At 40.5% G+C, this 18856-nt stretch overlaps 1 protein-coding gene and 1 pseudogene across 1 annotated transcript; both read left to right on the top strand.

Annotated features, from left to right (window-relative positions):
- The first annotated feature begins 1957 nt into the window (after positions 1-1957).
- On the top strand, positions 1958-6770 carry LOC120801303 (frizzled-7-A-like). Its single transcript, XM_040148113.1, has 2 exons — positions 1958-4221; positions 4954-6770. Exon 1 carries the CDS (start codon positions 2463-2465, stop codon positions 4158-4160), a length of 1698 nt encoding a protein of 565 aa, XP_040004047.1. The 5' UTR covers positions 1958-2462; the 3' UTR covers positions 4161-4221; positions 4954-6770.
- A 3152-nt stretch (positions 6771-9922) lies between these two features.
- LOC120801633 lies at positions 9923-17627 on the top strand (annotated as a pseudogene).
- Positions 17628-18856: the final 1229 nt, after the last annotated feature.

Raw genomic sequence — 18856 nt, 5'->3', positions numbered from 1 at the left:
CAGCCAGGTGTGTTCTGTGGTCCATAATGCTTTAGGGAGTTAATAGATGAGCTGTGACATTTTAAACTCTATGACGAATGTATGCGAATGAAAAACCCAGAGAATCTGCACGGTGTGTTCAGTTTTCATTCATTTTATTAAGTTGCATAATTTGGCCCAGGGGAAGCATGTAAGGTTAAGATTCAGGAAATGAGCGCGTCATTTTGATATGCTAAGTTACTGAATCAGACAAAAGTAGTCTCTGTCCTGGAGGATGGTCTGAGAAGGTCCAACCCACTTTTCCAGTTTTTTTAGTGGTACTGTGGTCAGCTGTCTCACAGGCAGCACAAAGATCCTTGAGGACTAAGAATGACATTTTATCTGCAGTTTCTAGATGAATATCTTTCTGTGTTTGTTCAGAAATCTATACTGGTCTACCGGCCTATTTTACTCTAACTCACCCACTTTATTACAGGCCAACTTACTGCAGGGAACTCTACCGACTTTTCCTTTTGGTTCAGCTTCTCTTCCTGCCCTGTCTCCTTCTCTTTCTCCCCCCTGCCCTCTTTGACCTTCTCTCTTCTTCCTGTCCCTTCCCCCACCCCAACCTCCCCCCACCCTCTTTATCCCACTCAGGGTGGAAACACACCAAATTCAGCGCGACCACCAGGAACTGCCTACACCTCCCGCACTCGGTGGTCTGTGCAAATGATTGCTGCTTTGACTGTTGTTGCTCTTTACTCCCATGGTTATATAGATTGATTCAGGAGCTGCATCTGACTGTTTGCAATGAAGCCCTTTAAGAGGTGAACCGTAACAGGTACTTGTTGTGCTGGTGCTGGAACCCATTTGGGGCATTTTTGTCACCGTTTGCTCACTGTGCTGCAGTGTGTTTAGATTGTCCCACACGCAGTGAGTGGCTGTGCATGTAGAGATTCTGTGAGGAGACGGAGAGAATTCAACTTCACAGCTGCACACTAAAATAGCGTAGGTGAGAAAAAGCATAAAACTAAACAGACTTAAACACAACTTTCTGTCATGAACAAAGGACACCGTGTATTAAAGGGTGTCAGATTGCTTATGTAGAAGATGAAGCATGATTAAATGGGAAAGTAAAATTGTGTAATGGAAAAATGTGCTTTATCCTGCTGTTCTATTACAACAAGTATATTTAGCGTTACAGGCATTAGAAACTGAACACTTGGTTTGCAAAGATGGGCAATCTGACTTCACTGTGTTTGTAGCCTGGTAATCAGACTAAATTGTCACTTCATTTCACCTCATTAAGTATTTTAATCGCTGAAAACTATGAAATGTGGGCAGTAATTCAGAGGTCTGGAACTAGGGGACTGTGTTCCTGCACTTTATATATAATTCCCCTTTGTTTCGTATAAGAATCTAAAGGCTTTGTGCTGTTCTCGTCTTGACAAAAATAACACACTGAATTTTTCTTTGAGTACATTTTACGTGAGCAGATTTGTTACTTTAAATACATTTGATGAGTGTGCTTTCAGTTGTGTTTAGAAAAATGTTAACATTCGTTCATAAGTAGTACAGTCAAAGCAAGGAGGAGAAGTATTCGATAAAGACAGAATTTGACAGTTGACCAATGTGTTAAGTTGATGTTATCCTGCTGATTGGGATTTACATGCTTACTTTCTTTTTCATAAAAGCAAGAAAAGAAAGCTAATACATTTTTTTGTGCCATCTATGAAATTTACGTGCTCTACACAAACGAAACTATAGGTGAATTTTTTTGAGAACCTAAACAAAAAAATTAAATAAAATAAATAAATTAAAATGTTTGCAAGATCTCTGGTGTAATGTAATTACTGTAACATATTTTCCTTCGGTGGAGAGTAAAAGCCAATCAAGAACGAGTCCGGTAGGAAAACAAACGCTAGGATTGGCTGAGACGCGGCACCGGTTTCAAGGCGCCCTGCGTTCTCTCGGGAGGGGGGTGGGGGGGTCTTGTGAATGGAGGGGGCGCCTGGAAACCGGTGGAATCTGCACGGAGTGAGGAGAGCGAGCCTCTGGACTTCCAACCGCTCAGCATGTGAACCGACGCGCCGCACGGAGTCAAGTCGAAAAACTGTGGAAATACAAGTCTTTTATGTTTTACGCGTTTCTTGTCTTGCGCCATAGTAACAACGCTTCTTTGTTAAACGCACCGGAGTGATTTGAGTTTGCATTATTTCAAGAAAACGGGACTTTGAGTTTTATTTTAACCGGGTGGGGAGTGAGAGTGGACTGCTTGGAGTCACTTACAAAGACCATCAAGAAGTCATGACACGACGAACGTTTCATTTGGATTTATCTTCTTAAATACAAGAAAAAGTCGACCACGGCTAATTCAAGTCGAATTCCTTTGACTACAAGCTAAGTATTGGGACAGTTGCTGTACACTTTTTGGTTTTTCACTCGTTTTTAAATCGTCTTACTTGGATCAAAGTTTTTCCTTCCCTCCCCCCTCCTCCTCAACTATGGCGGCGGCCAGGTCCACCACTGACTCCGTTTTGCTGCGGATCATGTGGCTGGTGTGCGGGCTGTCCTTCTCACCCACTTCTGCTCAGCATTACAACAGTGAGGGTGGTATATCCGTCCCAGAACACGGGTTTTGCCAGCCCATCTCCATCCCGCTCTGCACCGACATCGCCTACAACCAGACCATCATGCCGAACCTCCTGGGCCACACGAACCAGGAGGACGCCGGACTTGAGGTGCACCAGTTCTACCCACTGGTCAAGGTTCAGTGCTCTGCAGATCTGAAGTTCTTCCTGTGCTCCATGTATGCGCCGGTCTGCACCGTGCTGGAGCAGGCCATCCCCCCTTGTCGGTCCCTGTGTGAGCGTGCACGGCAGGGATGTGAAGCCCTGATGAATAAATTCGGCTTCCAGTGGCCGGAGCGGCTCCGCTGCGAGGCTTTCCCCGTCCACGGAGCCGGCGAGATCTGCGTGGGCCAGAACGCATCCGAACCCGGCAGCCCGGCCTCCTCGTCTTCGCCCTTTGCACACGAACCGATGACCCTTCCCCCAAACATTGACCGGCAGAACCCACGCGTGCCCCAGCACGACCAGTTCTCCTGCCCTCTGCAGCTGCAGGTGCCTCCCTATCTGGGTTATCGCTTCATGGGGGTCAACGACTGCGGGGCCCCGTGCGAACCCACTAAACCCAACGGGATTATGTATTTCCGAGAGGACGAGTTGAAATTCGGCCGGCTGTGGGTTGGCATCTGGTCTATCCTGTGCTGCGTGAGCACCTTATTCACAGTGCTCACCTACTTAGTGGACATGCGGCGGTTCAGATACCCCGAGAGGCCCATCATCTTCTTGTCCGGCTGTTATTTTATGGTGGCAGTTGCCTACGCTGCAGGGTTTTTCCTGGAGGACAAGGTAGTTTGCGTGGATAAATTCAAGGACGAGACCTACAGGATGGTGGCCCAAGGGACTAAAAAGGAGGGCTGCACCATACTCTTCATGGTGCTGTACTTTTTTGGCATGGCCAGCTCCATCTGGTGGGTGATTTTGTCCCTGACTTGGTTCCTCTCTGCCGGGATGAAATGGGGCCATGAGGCGATTGAGGCCAACTCCCAGTACTTCCACCTGGCTGCGTGGGCTGTCCCGGCCATCAAAACCATCACCATCCTCGCCATGGGCCAGGTCGACGGTGACGTCCTGACCGGGGTGTGCTTCGTGGGGATCTTCAACGTGGACGCCCTCCGCGGCTTCGTACTGGCCCCGCTATTCGTCTACCTGTTCATCGGTACGTCCTTCCTCCTGGCCGGCTTCGTCTCCCTGTTCCGGATCCGCACCATCATGAAGCACGATGGCACCAAGACCGAGAAGCTGGAGAAGTTGATGGTGCGAATCGGTGTGTTCAGTGTGCTCTACACGGTACCGGCCACCATAGTGATCGCCTGTTACTTCTACGAGCAGGCCTTCAGGGAGCACTGGGAGCGGACCTGGCACATGCAGACCTGCAAGCGCTTCGCCGTACCCTGTCCGGTCCACAACTTCGCCCCCATGACCCCGGACTTCACCGTGTTCATGATCAAATACCTGATGACCATGATAGTCGGGATCACCTCAGGTTTCTGGGTCTGGTCCGGGAAGACTCTTCAATCGTGGCGGAGGTTTTACAAGCGCCTTAGCAACGGTAATCACGGAGAGACGACGGTATAAAGTTGGAGGATCAAGAGTCACTAAGCCAGGGAGTTCTGGATCTAATAACCACGAAAAACAGGTCAAATAGCTTTCTTTAAAAAACAAAAAAATGCTCTTTTGGCATTTGGCATTCATTTTTTGATCAGCTTTTTGTGTTTTTAGGTTGTGGCCGCAGTTCAGGTTTTTGGACACAACCAAACTTTGATCTATATTCAGTAGAAGTTGGATGAACTTACAATATATCTCTTTTTTGGCGTCTTTTTTTGCCATCATCAGACAGCCCACTGTCTGGCTTTCGCATCTTTTGGATAATAAACTGGTGTAAATGGCCACACTGGTCCCTGAACTGTAATGCCAGACTGGTGAAGTTACTTTAAATATGAAATTCCCTACTTATTATTGATTATATCCTTAATATTACAATTTGAATGTACTCCCTGTCTACTCTGGTGAGAGTTTCTCAGTGGAAAACACCACAACAGAAAAGACTGACGGGTCACGTAGCGTGGCATTCTGTCCACGCCGGTGGACAAAAGGTCATACGTTTGATCCCTACAGCAGCCACACACTCTGACTGCGATTTCATTAATTAGGGAAGCTGGGACTCTACCTGTAAATTTTAAGTTAGCATACTCTGCTTTTAGCTAAAGACTGAAATGCTTTAATACTGTGTTCAATATTGCAGAGTACAATCTCCCCCGTTTGAATCTGAGGAATATTGCATCAACTCTGCCATTATGTGCCAAGTGGCTGCCCAGAAATCAAAACTCGATTTTTAATTTTTTCACTTTTTTTTTCTTTAATTTTTCAGACTGATGAATATTTGCTCCTGCATTGAATGTTCACTCCGAAGGTGAATGAAGTTATCTATTGGTTTGCACAGCTATCCTAAAGGTTACAAGTGTTAAAAATGACTGATACACCACAGGATGATCTGGATCTAACCGTTCTAGAGACCACACACACACACACACACACACACACAGACAGACACACACACACACACACGCACGCACACCGGGCCTCCACACTCTGTCATGGAGACACAACAGCTCATTGTTTGTCGCTGTGTGTGGTCTCCCAACTGTTGGATCTCCCATCAAAAAGACTTTTAAAGCTTTTAAGGCATCCAAGGCACGATTTCAAGGATCCAGATTTAATCCATGGGAGTGGAAATGATTGCTCAGCATTTTTATGTTTTTTTATCCTGGATAAAGATGACTGTACACATTCACACCTGTTTTCTGCCCACTGTTACTGGATCTGCCTTACTCTTGTATAATTTCATTTGAAGTGTTAAATGGTTTTCGACTGAACATTTTAGAGTTTTTAATGAGTCATTATTTTAGTGTCTACGTTGTGCAAGCACAAAACTCAGAGAGATGGCATTTATTTTCTCTCCATCTAGAAAACAGACTTATGTTTGATCTTCTAGATCATGGAAACAGTAAGAAGGAAGTCAGAGCTCACAACCATGAGGGAATATTTTTTATTTGGAAAGAGTGTAGTGGAGACAGACTGCTTAGCAAAGGTGGGGTGTTTTATCTGGGATAGAATTAGTGGAGATAATATAACAGGTTATTAAAAGTAAAGTGATTCTGTTTATTGATGAAATCGAACATCGAACATTCGCACGACCTCGGCTAGTTAACAAGTTCATAAAAATATTTTTAAAAATGACTGGAAACCCTTCAATAGAATAGTGGGAAACCTGTCAACTAAATGCTCTTACCAGCAAATAACACTACCCAAAGGTGTATTTCAGGACTGAGGAGGCTCATTTATTTTTTTGGACCCTAATTAGCTTTTGAAATATCTGTGAAAACTCAAGACTAGTAATTCAAGTGAGGAAAAAAGTAACCAGCAGTGATTTAGTCCCATTGATAATCCACTGTTAAATGCATTATAATAGCCATTTGAACTGAATCAGAAAATCAGTTTATTTCTCACAAAGTCAGAAGGAGACTGTGTTTGAGTCAACTTGAAGGCAGGATATGATTGCCAGAAGCTTTTGTTTCTTGTTGTATAGCACGTTTTCTCTAGATACACCACATGATGATGTAAATGATGTAAACATCCTGTAGCATTGAGGAAAAACTCACAACGGCACGACCTTATAGACCCGGTGCTCTGGTCCTTTAATTTAATCTCTAAAGCTGTGTCCCAAATCCACACATACTAATACTAGAAAAACACACTATGTAACAATCTTTATAGTATACTGGTAAAGCAGTTTGTATGCAAGAAATGTCACATTTCCCTTGTGAATGTACTACATACCTCAAACCCTGGTTAAAATTAGTATGCAGGTTTGAGCGCTCCCCAACAATCATCTCTCATCCATCGTGCTTCTACCTAACAAGGCAAAAATATTTTATGAGCTGAGATCTGCCAGTGTCAATGATACCAGACTGACCCATTTGTGTTGTACTAAGTTTTCAGAAGGAATATGAGTGTGTTTGTGTGTATTTTTATCTGAGCATATGCAACCAACCAAGTAAACACAGATTGTTTTTTTTAAAGGCATATTGTATTTATGGGGATACTCATTTTTGTCTTTTTTACTTGTTTTTTTAATCGAGATAAGCCTGTTGTACGTGTACAGTTTGAATAAAAGCGATAAGGTTTGTAATGTTGTTTTGTCAGCGTATGTGTGTTATTTGCTGTTGAATAATGCAGCAGTGCATAAGCAGGAGTTCAACTGCATATCAAACTTAAGACCGCCCCTGTAAGTGTTTTTTGACCACCTAAGCCAAGTTGGGCCTTTATTACTTTCACTTGCGACCTAAATGTTAAGGCATGCTAGAAAAAATACTTCTCATTCATGGACAGGACGTGTGATTGTTGAGACATTAGCAATGACACACAGGCAATATATTGTGAGGCGTTGAAGCAGGGAATGTGGCCAATGAGCGCACAACACAATTCTTACAATCCTAGAAATGTCACAAATTTATACCCTTTGTTTTGTGTTAGCACTGTGTATAGCGATACGGCTTTAATTACACAAGAACAAGTTATTAAGTAAAATGTTCACCTTGGTGCTTATGTTTCGCTTTATTTGGTGCTGATAGCAGTGCCTGTCTGTGTCGTTCCCCAAAACTGCCCCACCGTCAGAGCAACACAGCTTTCTGACAACAGCCCTTCAGTTTTCCTCCATAAAGAAAAAAAAAAAAAAAAACCCATGCGATGTCTGGACATATTGGATTAGTTTGTGATCCTGCAGCGTCCTCTAAAGACAGACACATACAACTACACGAAAGAAGAGGAGAAATCTGTGTCGATGCTGACCAGGGGGAAAAGAGCAGGACTGAAGATAGAACTAATTCACTCTGCACACGTAGAAGTTCTCTTTTCCTGCCTATATTTTTTTTACAGAAGCAGAACAAGACTGATGGACAAATCCAATGAGGAAGCAGCACCTCTTTGAAAGTGGCAAAGAAAAATCTTCACTCAATGCACATTGTTAATACTAATTAGATTTCAAGCTATTTACCAACGCTAATACTCTGCTCCCCGTACAGACTGTATGAATACCTAACCTTCACTTCTGATCCAGTTGTGTATAATTAAAATGCCACAGCACCACATGCTGTTGTAAATAGGAACTGCAGTGATCATCACATGTGTATCAGCTGTCTGGCAACTAATCCAGCAAGCAGCTTGTTGGATGATGATGACTACAACCAGATAAAGTCAGAGAAATGTGATGTTTTTTTTAAATTTAAATGTTTTGAGACTGACCTCCGTGTGCTACAGCTACCACATGCAGCAGTCTGCTGGCCTGATGCTTTTTTAGATAACATTAACTCTACATGAACCACTCTGTCACATTTACTATATTTTACAGTTTTTTCCATTATTTGAACATATTGTCAGACACAGTAGATTCTAAAGTGCCTGCCCCGAATTGTGTTGTATTCTAAAAACTCTTCATACAATCAAAATCACATCATGGCATTTGTGTAAGAAGAAAGTGATGTTGGCGAACAATAAAACTCTTTTTAACGTGGGACAACAAATGAAAGGTTCACAGCTGTGATCAGTTAGTGGTGATACACGGTGAAAGTAAAATATCTTTCCCATCATTTATACCAGCACATAGATTTTTATTCCCAGCACTCCAGCTGTAATATTCACCCTGACACAACGGATATAAAAAGCTTTGTGTGACAAATCCAACCTTGGTAGAAGCGCCAGGATAATAAGCAGGTATTTGCGTTTACGTCTTGGTTTTTAACGGTTACAGACAAGTTTTGTCCCGAACTGACAGTGCAAACAGATTTCACGACATTAGGAAGAAGCTGAAGAGCACTGAGAGCAGAAGATGTACAGTTAGAAATCTGCACGCAGTCCCTCTGCTGTCTTTGTGAGGGTTTTTGTGAAAAGTGAGGACAACTGTGTGGAATGAGTTGAAGTTGTGATCACTGCGTCAATGCATTTGCAGGTTTTGAGCACACACGGCAGAGGTGTAACAATGAAATGGAGAAAAACTCACCTCTGGTGGCCACAACCAGAAATACATACAGTGGTCTGTACCTGCTGTTAACAGGCCTGCTCTGACTTTACAATAGATCGTATGAACTTCATATCATTCAGTTTGTTGCCCTTGTTCTGTCAAACACTTTTCCCTTTCCTGTTCTACGATTTGATAAATTCGCTTGGTCAAGAAGATAAAAATGATTTGCTTTAGTCCTCACTCAGTCACCATAAATCATAATCGATTTTCTCAAGTTAAAGGCACCACACCATGGTTCTTGACTTTATTTGTTTTGTTTGTGTGTGTGTGTGTGTGTTTCTTTTGGGGGTTACAGTCTCTTCATTTTAAACAGATGGCCCTAAGTGCATTTAGTGTGGCGTATGGTGCAATCCTATCAAAAGCATTTTGTCACTATATTAGTTGAGTGTTTTGTCATCATAATGTTTTTCGATTCACAAATATCACAGGTGAAACTCCATGTTTCAGATGATCAAGACAGATGGCTGTTTAAAATGTACTTGTGGTGGAAAAGCCCCGCAGTGGACACTGTACAACAATAATAGTAAGTGGCAGTTTGAGGAGCTTTTCAAGCACAAGTGGAGCAACATCAGGTTAACAGATTATTTGAATCCTTTATCAGCATTTCAGCCAACGTCTCAAATGTGTTATCAGTGCTTCAGACACTGATAAGACTGTTAATAGTCGAGAGGAGAATTTGAGCATTACTCAGATTAACAGCAAATACAAAGAGAAAGTGGCCTTTTGATTCATTCTGATCACAATGTTCATTTAAAAAAAAATCATAGTAGGTTTGAAGGTTATTTTTTCCTCCATTTAAAGTTTCTAGGATGATACTGCCATTCATTCATTGTGGTCTGTGATTGTAAGATTTTGTTGTCTTTGGTAGATCCTAGAGAAATTAAAAAAAGATGGGGAGAAATTGGGAGGGGTTTATTATTAATGCAAAATATCTGCAGCTTCAGAAGTTAAGTAAAAAAAAAAAAGTCACACATGATAGAAACAAATCAAGGAAACGTAATGTAAATATATGATGTTTGGAACTCCTAGATTCTTTTTGTCCAGACAGTTAAAACCACATGCTGGAGACAAAAGCCATGTTATTTCCCCACATGGCAGAGATGCCACTCCTAAGGATTCATTTTCTGTGAAACAGAAATCTTTTACACAATTGTCTTATCTTCGGTTGGTTAAATCCTACATAAAGGGGATGATCACTGGTTGGCAGCTGAAGACATACACAGATAAAATAACATACGTTTTATCCGGTGCATGGGGCGCAATGGAAGAGCCCCTTCATGGGTATCTGAAAGCATCTGTGAGTGCAAACAAGGTTACAGTGATGTGCTGACACCTATTTCATTCACCATGAATTAGAAAGTAAAATACAGATCAGCTCGTGCGACCTTCTGTCCTTGACCACGATAAGAACTCTGTTGGCCCCACATATGGAGAGATACAACAGCCTTATGCTGAAATACAGCACAAAGGACACAATCCCAGTTCACTTGAATTTTATTTATGTAGTTATATAATTATACACATAATTTTATTTATATGGCGCCACACATAACATAACAGAAGTTTTCTTAGGGCGCTTTTCATATAGAGCAGGTCTAGCTGATGTTCTTTTGAATAAAGCCCCAGTCCAATATTCTGCTGTCAGGCAGGCAAACACCCTGAGCCGCTGGTCTTGACTCGGGATGTTTTTAAAAAACAAAGCCAAATCACAGCATAACCTTATCTATTTGAATTTTTTCTTTTTTTTTTTTATTCAGAATTTTCTTAAGTTTGTCCAAAGTTTTTTTTTAATTGACTGACCAAAATCTCAACAACATTGATTTGTGCGACAGCACAAAATAACAAAGCTAAATAGATTATGGGCATTAAGGAATGTAACATCAATTATTTCAATTATTAGTATTAATATCATTATTATTATTATTATTTGTACATTATTTGATTAACAAATGATTCAAGATCCCAGAGAGAAGCTGCTGCTTGTCCCAACCGAACAAAACAGTTAGGCTTCATTGGCGGGCCAGGTTAATACGTGCCAAAAAACTTCTTTCAAAAACAAAAACATTAAATTTTTTTGCGGGTTACATTATGAGTTTACAATCGGGGAACTTTTCTTTTATTGTTTTACCATTAGCCTAGTTTTAAGTATGTAGAATTGCATTTTTGCAAATCCAGCCGCACAAATAAAATGACAAACGCATCACGGGTTTCAATGTATGCCATCACATTTCCGCAGATGACGGGAACCAGATGGGAAATTCAAACTTCTCTCACAAACATTTCTTGAGCAGTGGATAGAAGTTCAGAGCTGAACTGTCACTAGAAAACTGAGATTTCCTATATTTAAATTTGGATTTAAGGACTATTGGACGTGATGGGACTTGGTGGTCAGGCCTCTCCGTGGGGTCATGGTATTTTACGACACTATGGTGAGAGGAGGGAGTCAATTCAAAGGAGGGGAAGGGCAGCTGAAAAACTAAGAAAGTGCTAAAAGTTAGATGAAAGAATGGGAGTAAAGAAGTGGAATTTGCAGTTGGTCATGTGAGGATGTTGACAAAGGTCAAAGATGCAGAGGGATTTAGGTTTTCTAGAACAGATATAGAAAATGCTGCACGCAAGACTTTATAAACCTCTGACAGCCACGCGGATGCTTGAATGTCTCATGTTCACCCACTAAGGGGAACATATATTAAACAATATTCCTCTCAATGGATTCCATTCTTCCTTTTTTTAATCTGTTTTTGTCTGTGGGCAGTAGAAGTTGGAGCCAAAGCCTGCTGGAAATGTTTATACAGAAAAAAAAAGACTAAAACAGCAAATAAGTGCTGATCACAGCCATTGGTGAAGGGAAAGAAAAAAGTCAAAAGGAAGAGGATGAGGTAGCAGTGAAAGCGGTAGGAAAGGAGTGTAGGAGCAGTACGACGAAACAAACACAAGCAAATGAGAAAGTTGAAGCAAATAGAATCAAAAACATGTCATCAAACAAAGTAACAAAAGAAGGACAAAAAGAAATGCAACCAATAAGAAGAAATGATCTATATACCTGCTTATTTATAATCAAGGTCCAAAAAGAAATGGTTTTTCCAGTGTTTTAGTAGACCGCACTGATCTGAGCTTCAACCTCAACCCCTTGTAATACCTTTAGGATGGTGAAGTGACTGTGAGCAAGGCCTTATAAGTCCGACTTTTTGTGTTTTGCACTTCAGGGCCACCGTGTAGTGTTTACTGCCTGTACTGTAAATCACTGCCCTAATACAAGAACCAATGTGTTGCATTACTGTAACCTCATAGAGGACCAAATACGATACCTAGTAACTAAGCAAAAGTTTCTTAGTGCCAAAACCTTCTCATATCTCAGCAGTTCACTTGGTAAGAATAATTTTATTATTATCAACAGAATAGTAGCCAAAGTGACAAAAATAAGAACAAGGTTGTTGGATCTATACTTTACTTTGTATTGCTTTCACATAACATTATAAGAGACAGATTAAAAAGTGAATTGTCAAAATGAATGTAGCACAGATATTCTGACTTTTAGTCTCTGTAATGGGTTCAGCTCCAAAAACCTTGATCCTATATTTTCCAATAGCACAATGTCTTTTTTAAGAACCTCTCTGCCTGGTAAAAATTCAAACTCTCTACCCCCAGTATGTAACACAGGCTTACAATCGTCTCCAAGGCCAAGCACAAGTACCCCGATCATGTGACGCCATCAGGTTTATTTCGTCACATTTTGGAAAGCTGCCTCCAGAACCACGGATGACATTATACGAGTGTTTTCACAGGCTGAGTACCACACCTGACTGTGCCCGATGTATAATCGGCACTTGAGAAAATGTAGTTGGTTACTTTCCAGCCTCGTGCCATTCCAGTCTGAGATGTAGAAACAAAAAAAACACGTATCTTAAAGTATGATAATGACTGGCTCACTTATTTGAATGAAAAATCTGACATAAATAGTTCAATTACTAGTTACTATAGTGTAAATGATAGCATGATGCATACAGGTTACACTGTAAGGCACCATTCCTTATTCCGTGCAGTGTTAATGTGACACACAAACACTTCCCTGGAAGTTTAACTTGGCTAAACAGTGGCTCGAGACACTGAGGGTCATCAACCAACACATTTCCTCTGAGGCAGCCTGATGTGTTTAGTCCATACACATGAGATTTGCTTGCTATTGATGAGATAATAAAGGTTAGCTGATGTAACTCTCAGCTATTGTGATGCAATGTCACAGAGCCACAGAAATACACAGTAAACATGGTGATTAAGCCTGAGGTTCATTAGTCCGCTGTACCTTTGTATCCCCAGGACATCAATTTATTGTTGATGTTATGCTCTGAGACCAGTGGTCTCCATGCAGATGTGACTGTGTGTGAACTCCCTTTAAACTGGGAGAGGGTCACTAGTGTTAGATACTGGATGAAAAAGGCCCAAACACACAGAATACCGATGTTTTCTGTGGGGCTGATGATTCAGCACTGGATATCAGGTGTCTACATTTAGAATTTAAAAACACTGCATATTTGGATAAAAAATGGCAGGCCAGAAACAAAATATTTGCCCTTCTATTTGCACAATGATCAGCTTTTTTGAAATGAGGGGCCCAGGAGTCTGTTCACTATCCGTCATAAATTTACTAAGTATTAGTAAAATAGTAGCCTGAACTCAGAGGAAGAGAAAGTTAACATTTAGTCTTTGCATGAAAGAAAACATGTTTCCAGAGGCTGTCGCTGTGCCAATTCAGACGAGCTGCAGTCACAGCCCTTATTAAATCCTAGATCAACACTGATGATGAAACAACCAAAATTAATATTTTGGCTCTGTCATACCAGCATTTATAACAGTAAAATACTTTTCTGACAAAAACAATTCATTTCACTCAAGTTGGCACAATCATTGGATTCAGTGGAGGCAAAATAGGTTTCAGAAAAATTTAGCTTCGGTGAACTGACACACAATTTCAAAAGGGTTCATAATGGAGGAGTTTCACCTTCCGATCTTATGTTTATTGTATAGTCTGTCCATTCACGGGACCCTTGAACTAACTGTGTTAGCACATTTTATACAGGAAGTGCATTTTATGCCATGTCATAGATGTGAGGGGCTCCTTATTACCTGAATACATGTTGCTCTAATGTAGGTCCCATTGCACCTGCACCCTGGTTTCAGCAGCTGACCCCTCACAAATCCTTGAATTGAGATCAGCCAGGCCTTTAGCTACTGTAATATTTTCAGCCTTGAATGTAAGCAATCATGTAGTTAAAATGATGTGTCCTGCAGTGGTGTGAGCAGCGAAGGCAACCCCAGACCCCCCTTTGTCTTATCTGCGAATGTTCCTTTCAAATGGTAAAACAAAACATTTACTCCTCACATGTTGCCTGTATCTGTGTCATTGGGAAAATGAACATATTTGTTTGTACCTTCCCGTTCTCCCTGCTAAGGCTTTGACAGGGCTCTGACTACCATAGCCATGAAAACTTCTGCCCATATTATGTTTACAATTAGCGCTGCCCAGGTCAGTGCTCCTGACGACCAGAGAGATGCCCTTTCTGTTTTTGAAAAAAGGGGCCCTGAAAGTGTCTGTACATGTTGCTGCCCATGAAAACTGTATTTATTCTGTATATCTCTCAGATGGCTGAAGAATGTATAATGGAAGAAAAACATACAAGCAAAACTTGAATTGGAGATTTGGAATAGTTTATGTGGGTTTGCTTCAACCAATTAAAGCGGCAAAGATATCAAAGAACATGGGAGTGTTGTGCACGCTTCGCTGTAGATTCGGTGGACATGGGTAGCTGGTGGACAATGCAAAATGCAGTTAGTCCTGTGGTAGATTGAGATGTACTGTTGGTTTGGCAATGGCCATGAATGGATTACTGAACTGACCTACCCGGCACAGGCCTGGGGGCCCAAAGGGCCGTGGGGCCCCGTGGGCTTCACCTGCAAAATGTCCCTGAAGAGAAACATACCATCCACAAAGACACGCAAAATGACCACAAGAGACATAAAATGACCACAAAGAGACGCAAAGTGACAAGGAAGGTTGGGGGGCTTTTAACTACATGTTTGTGGGCTCATTGTCTCATAATCCATCCATGGCAATGGCACACTCTCTACTGTATCTGTTCTCCCTGAATGAAGAGCCTTTAAACAGATTTTCCCATATGTAAGCTGAATTACTTTTTTTGTAAATCATACACTATCAGAAAGAAAGAAAAAAAGAAGTTCCGCTGTTTGCAGGACAATTGGTGAATTACTCTAACCATCGTGTCTCAACATTTTAATACTGCTCTTTTCATATTGCTACTTGAGCAAATTATAGCCAGGGACAATATAGAAGATAAAAGATAGAGCGATGTTAATCGGACAAATAGGTAAACAGTTATCAATGCAACAATTTTAAGTGCATTTTCTTAATCAGGATTGAGTGACACAACAACAAAGCACAGAGTCAGTCTTTTTTCTTTTACCTTATCGTGTTACTGTGTGATCTTGATAGTAAATAGTGCTCTTACTGTAACTATCATTTAGGAAGCAAAACTTCAGGAACCCATGGACATCTTCCTGTGTAATCTGTGCAGCAATAGTCTTTGTGGGACTGCAGCCTTTTACCCCAAATTCCTTTTTCATATATTGTCCAACACTCGTGTCATATCTATTCACAGTCCTTTGAGCCACGGTTGGACTTTCACCAACTCCAGAGAAAAATATCAGGTTCTATAGCTGCGGATGTCCACTATGTTCACCAGCTGGTTGCCAACTGAGATGCTACAAAACTCAGCAAGGTGGAGGGAGACTGGAGAGTTGGATGATAATTTTCTGTTGCCAGACTGCACGTAGCCATCTGGCCCATTATTAAAATATATTAAAATATGAATAAAGTTTATATGACAGAGGTACAGGCCTGAATAAAAAAGAAGGTCGGGTACATCGGAATGAGATAGGTGTTTGGGGGTGCTGAAAGACACTCACTGTATATAATGATGTCATACTAAATTCCTGTCATGTTACATGTACTGTAGTTGTTTGACCCATGGTTGATATAAGAAAAATTATGTTTACTGCCACAAACAAGGAATAAATCTCATGTTCATGTAAGATGTCGAAACACTTAAGGAATCAAGATTAGGATCACTTACAGTTGTAGTCTCTTTTACCTTTCTAATATTAGAAAATATTGAACTTCTATTATTATTATTATTTCTAACCTTTGAACTGCCAGCCAGAGGAACACCTGTAATTGAGCTGAGGGACTCTCTTCTAACATCAAGGCTTTAAATTCTCTACTCACTATAAGAAGTGCACAGAAATATGCTGGCCAGCATATGGGTTAATCATGTTTACGGAGTTGTCGTCAGCTCTACATTGTAAACTGATGTTTTTCTGTTCATTTGCGGTGGTATCACTGCCTCACCTGAGTGACAAGCTTATATTACTGTCAGGGAGTCGCATTTTACAAAGTCAGCAAACAGCCTGACCTTTATCCACAGATTTAGCCGTGTGACCCTTTGACATCTCCTATAGCATTAGGAAATGAAAAAGTGGTGGCATTTCCTATAGCACCTCCATGAGGTTGACACTTAACTTTTTTAAATTGAAATATCTCCACAACTATGCCCATGGACAGCTGTGAAATTTGGTACACATATTCAGGGTCTCTCATTTCCTGATTTAGTACCATCATCTGGCCAAAATTTCATTTTGTCCAATACTTAGATTTATAACCGAATATCTGCAAAATTCACGACATTTCCATCTGCCTCAAGATCACATTAGAAGAGAGTGGTATTGAACATTATATAACCAAGTATGAGGACGTAAATACCCACCCTGCTGCACTGGTACATTTTCATGGGAGCTATAGTTTTTTGTGTACTGATAACTTAATTGTTGTTAAACTTTGTTAAAATCACAAATAAAAATAGTTGGACATATACTGACAAACAATGAGCATTGTAACTTCTTCAATGCATTGCATACTGTCCTCTAAATACTGTTTATCAGTTTGACAGTTTGGTGTTGGAGGATTCCTTCAAATGAGTGATACGTCTAGTATAGTTGTATTTTCACTGTCTGGCTTCAAACAGTCAACTACAGAGCCACGCTTTTCTCTCTCACTTTATTTAGTTATTGTGCCATTTTGGTAATTGTGTCTCTCATTTTAAGCATAATATTGGATCAAAACCTACATGCACCCATGTATATTTGTTTGTGTAACTTCTGAATCAATGGACTTTATGGGACTGCAGGTTTATATCCTTAATTTGTTTCTAATCTTTTGTCTGATATTCATGTAAAATCATATGCAGGATGCCTTTCTCAAGTCTTTGGTACATATTCCTATGTAATGGTTGACTGTTCTGTTTTAGCCCTAATGGCCTATGACAGATTTGTGGCCATATGTCGACCACTAGAGTATCAATCTCTTATGTCTGTGCGAAAGACTGCTGTGTTAGTTAGTTTGTCCTGGCTTGTACCTCTCTGCTCTGAGGTAATGGTTGTAATTATGTGGCTCACACATACAGAAACATTACTGTGAAAACTGGTCATTTGTTAACCTTGATTGCAGTTCAACAACAGCAAACTACATAGTTGGACTGATCTTTATGTCTTTCTATATAGGGCATGACCTCTTCATTTTAAGTTCATATGCACAGCTGGTAAAGTCAGTTTTAACATCAAAAGAGGACAGGAGAAAGTTTACACAGACATGTGAGCCATATTTATTGTGTTTGCTTAATGTCACAGCTGCTTTGCTTTTCGATATAATATACTCAAGGTATGGATCAGCATCTGTGCCACAGAATGTAAAGAATTTCATGGCCATCCAGTTTCTCATGATCCCTCCTCTACTCAACACTGTTATTTATGGGCTGATCCTGACAGAAACTCAAATTAGAATGATGTCTTTGTGCAGGATGGCAGGTCAAAGGTTTAAACTGAAACTGAACCTCTAAAAATGTGGGACTGTACAAAAATGGCTGTAATTCCTCAACGGTTAATGTAATATTTTTGTTAAACCCCTTGAATTAAAGCTGAAAGTCTACACTTCAGTCACTTTATGATGGCTTTGTTTCAAATCAATTGTGGTGAAAAAATTACAAAAATGTATCACTGTCCGAATACTTATCTAACTAAGTATATATATATATAAAATTTATTTTAAGAATTAATGTACAATGCTGGTTAACTGTCCTAAGATGTTACGCAGCCACTAGCTGGGGCTCCAGCCCTAACAGATGTTGTAAACCAGCAAGGCGGAGAGTGGGACAGATGACATCTCTGTGTGTGCCTTCCCAAATAATGTCCAATCAATTGAATTTACCAAAGGTGGACTCCAATCAAGGTGTAGAAACATCAAGATGATCAAGAGAAATGGGAGGCACCTGAACTAAATTTAAAGTGTCTTAGCAAAGGGTCTGAATACTTATGTTAATGTGATATTTCAGTTTTCCCTTTTTAATACACTTGCAATATGTCTAAAATTCTTTTTTTGCTTTGTCATTATGGGGTAATGAGTGTAGACTGATAAAAAAAAAACAAAAATTTGAAGTAGAATCACATATTTGGATATGATGGCAGGTCAAAGGTTTGAGACTCCAGGTCTGATACAGTATATCACCAACCAAGTGTCACCCTATTATAACTAAGCACAAGGTTGCGTTGTGTTTCTCTAGACTTGAACTTTAGCTCTGTCAGGCTTTTGTGGTGATAATGACCTCTAAGCTGTTATGTTGCTCTCTCATAGAAGAACTGTTGTGAACTGTCATAATATCTTAATATATTAATAATATATATCTTATTACCTCAGCTAAATGGCTTTTTAATGTTATGTATCCTAGATATTGATTGAGTTTTGAGTTAAAACATTTTAAAATACCCTCTGTCCTTAAACCCTCGAACGGCATAGGTTCGTTCTTTTTAAAAATCGTATATAATAAAGTTATAAAGCAGACTGAAGCATATCAAAGTATATGAACCCTTTTCTCAGAGTCCCAAATATGCATAACCAAACCGGCAGCCAGTCATGTATGAGCTTAGGTATGATGTGCACTTTCAAAAACATGTCACATCCGGTTACTTACAGAGACACATTTTAGTATTGTGTGTTAGATGTGTTATAACTTTGTTATCTCAATGTGTCCCATAGAAAATGAATGTATTAATGAACTAGGCTTTGCCATGC

Source organism: Xiphias gladius, chromosome 16 (genome assembly GCF_016859285.1).
Source record: "Xiphias gladius isolate SHS-SW01 ecotype Sanya breed wild chromosome 16, ASM1685928v1, whole genome shotgun sequence".
NCBI classification, from domain to species: domain Eukaryota; kingdom Metazoa; phylum Chordata; class Actinopteri; order Istiophoriformes; family Xiphiidae; genus Xiphias; species Xiphias gladius.
This window is presented reverse-complemented; position numbering and strand designations above follow the sequence as displayed.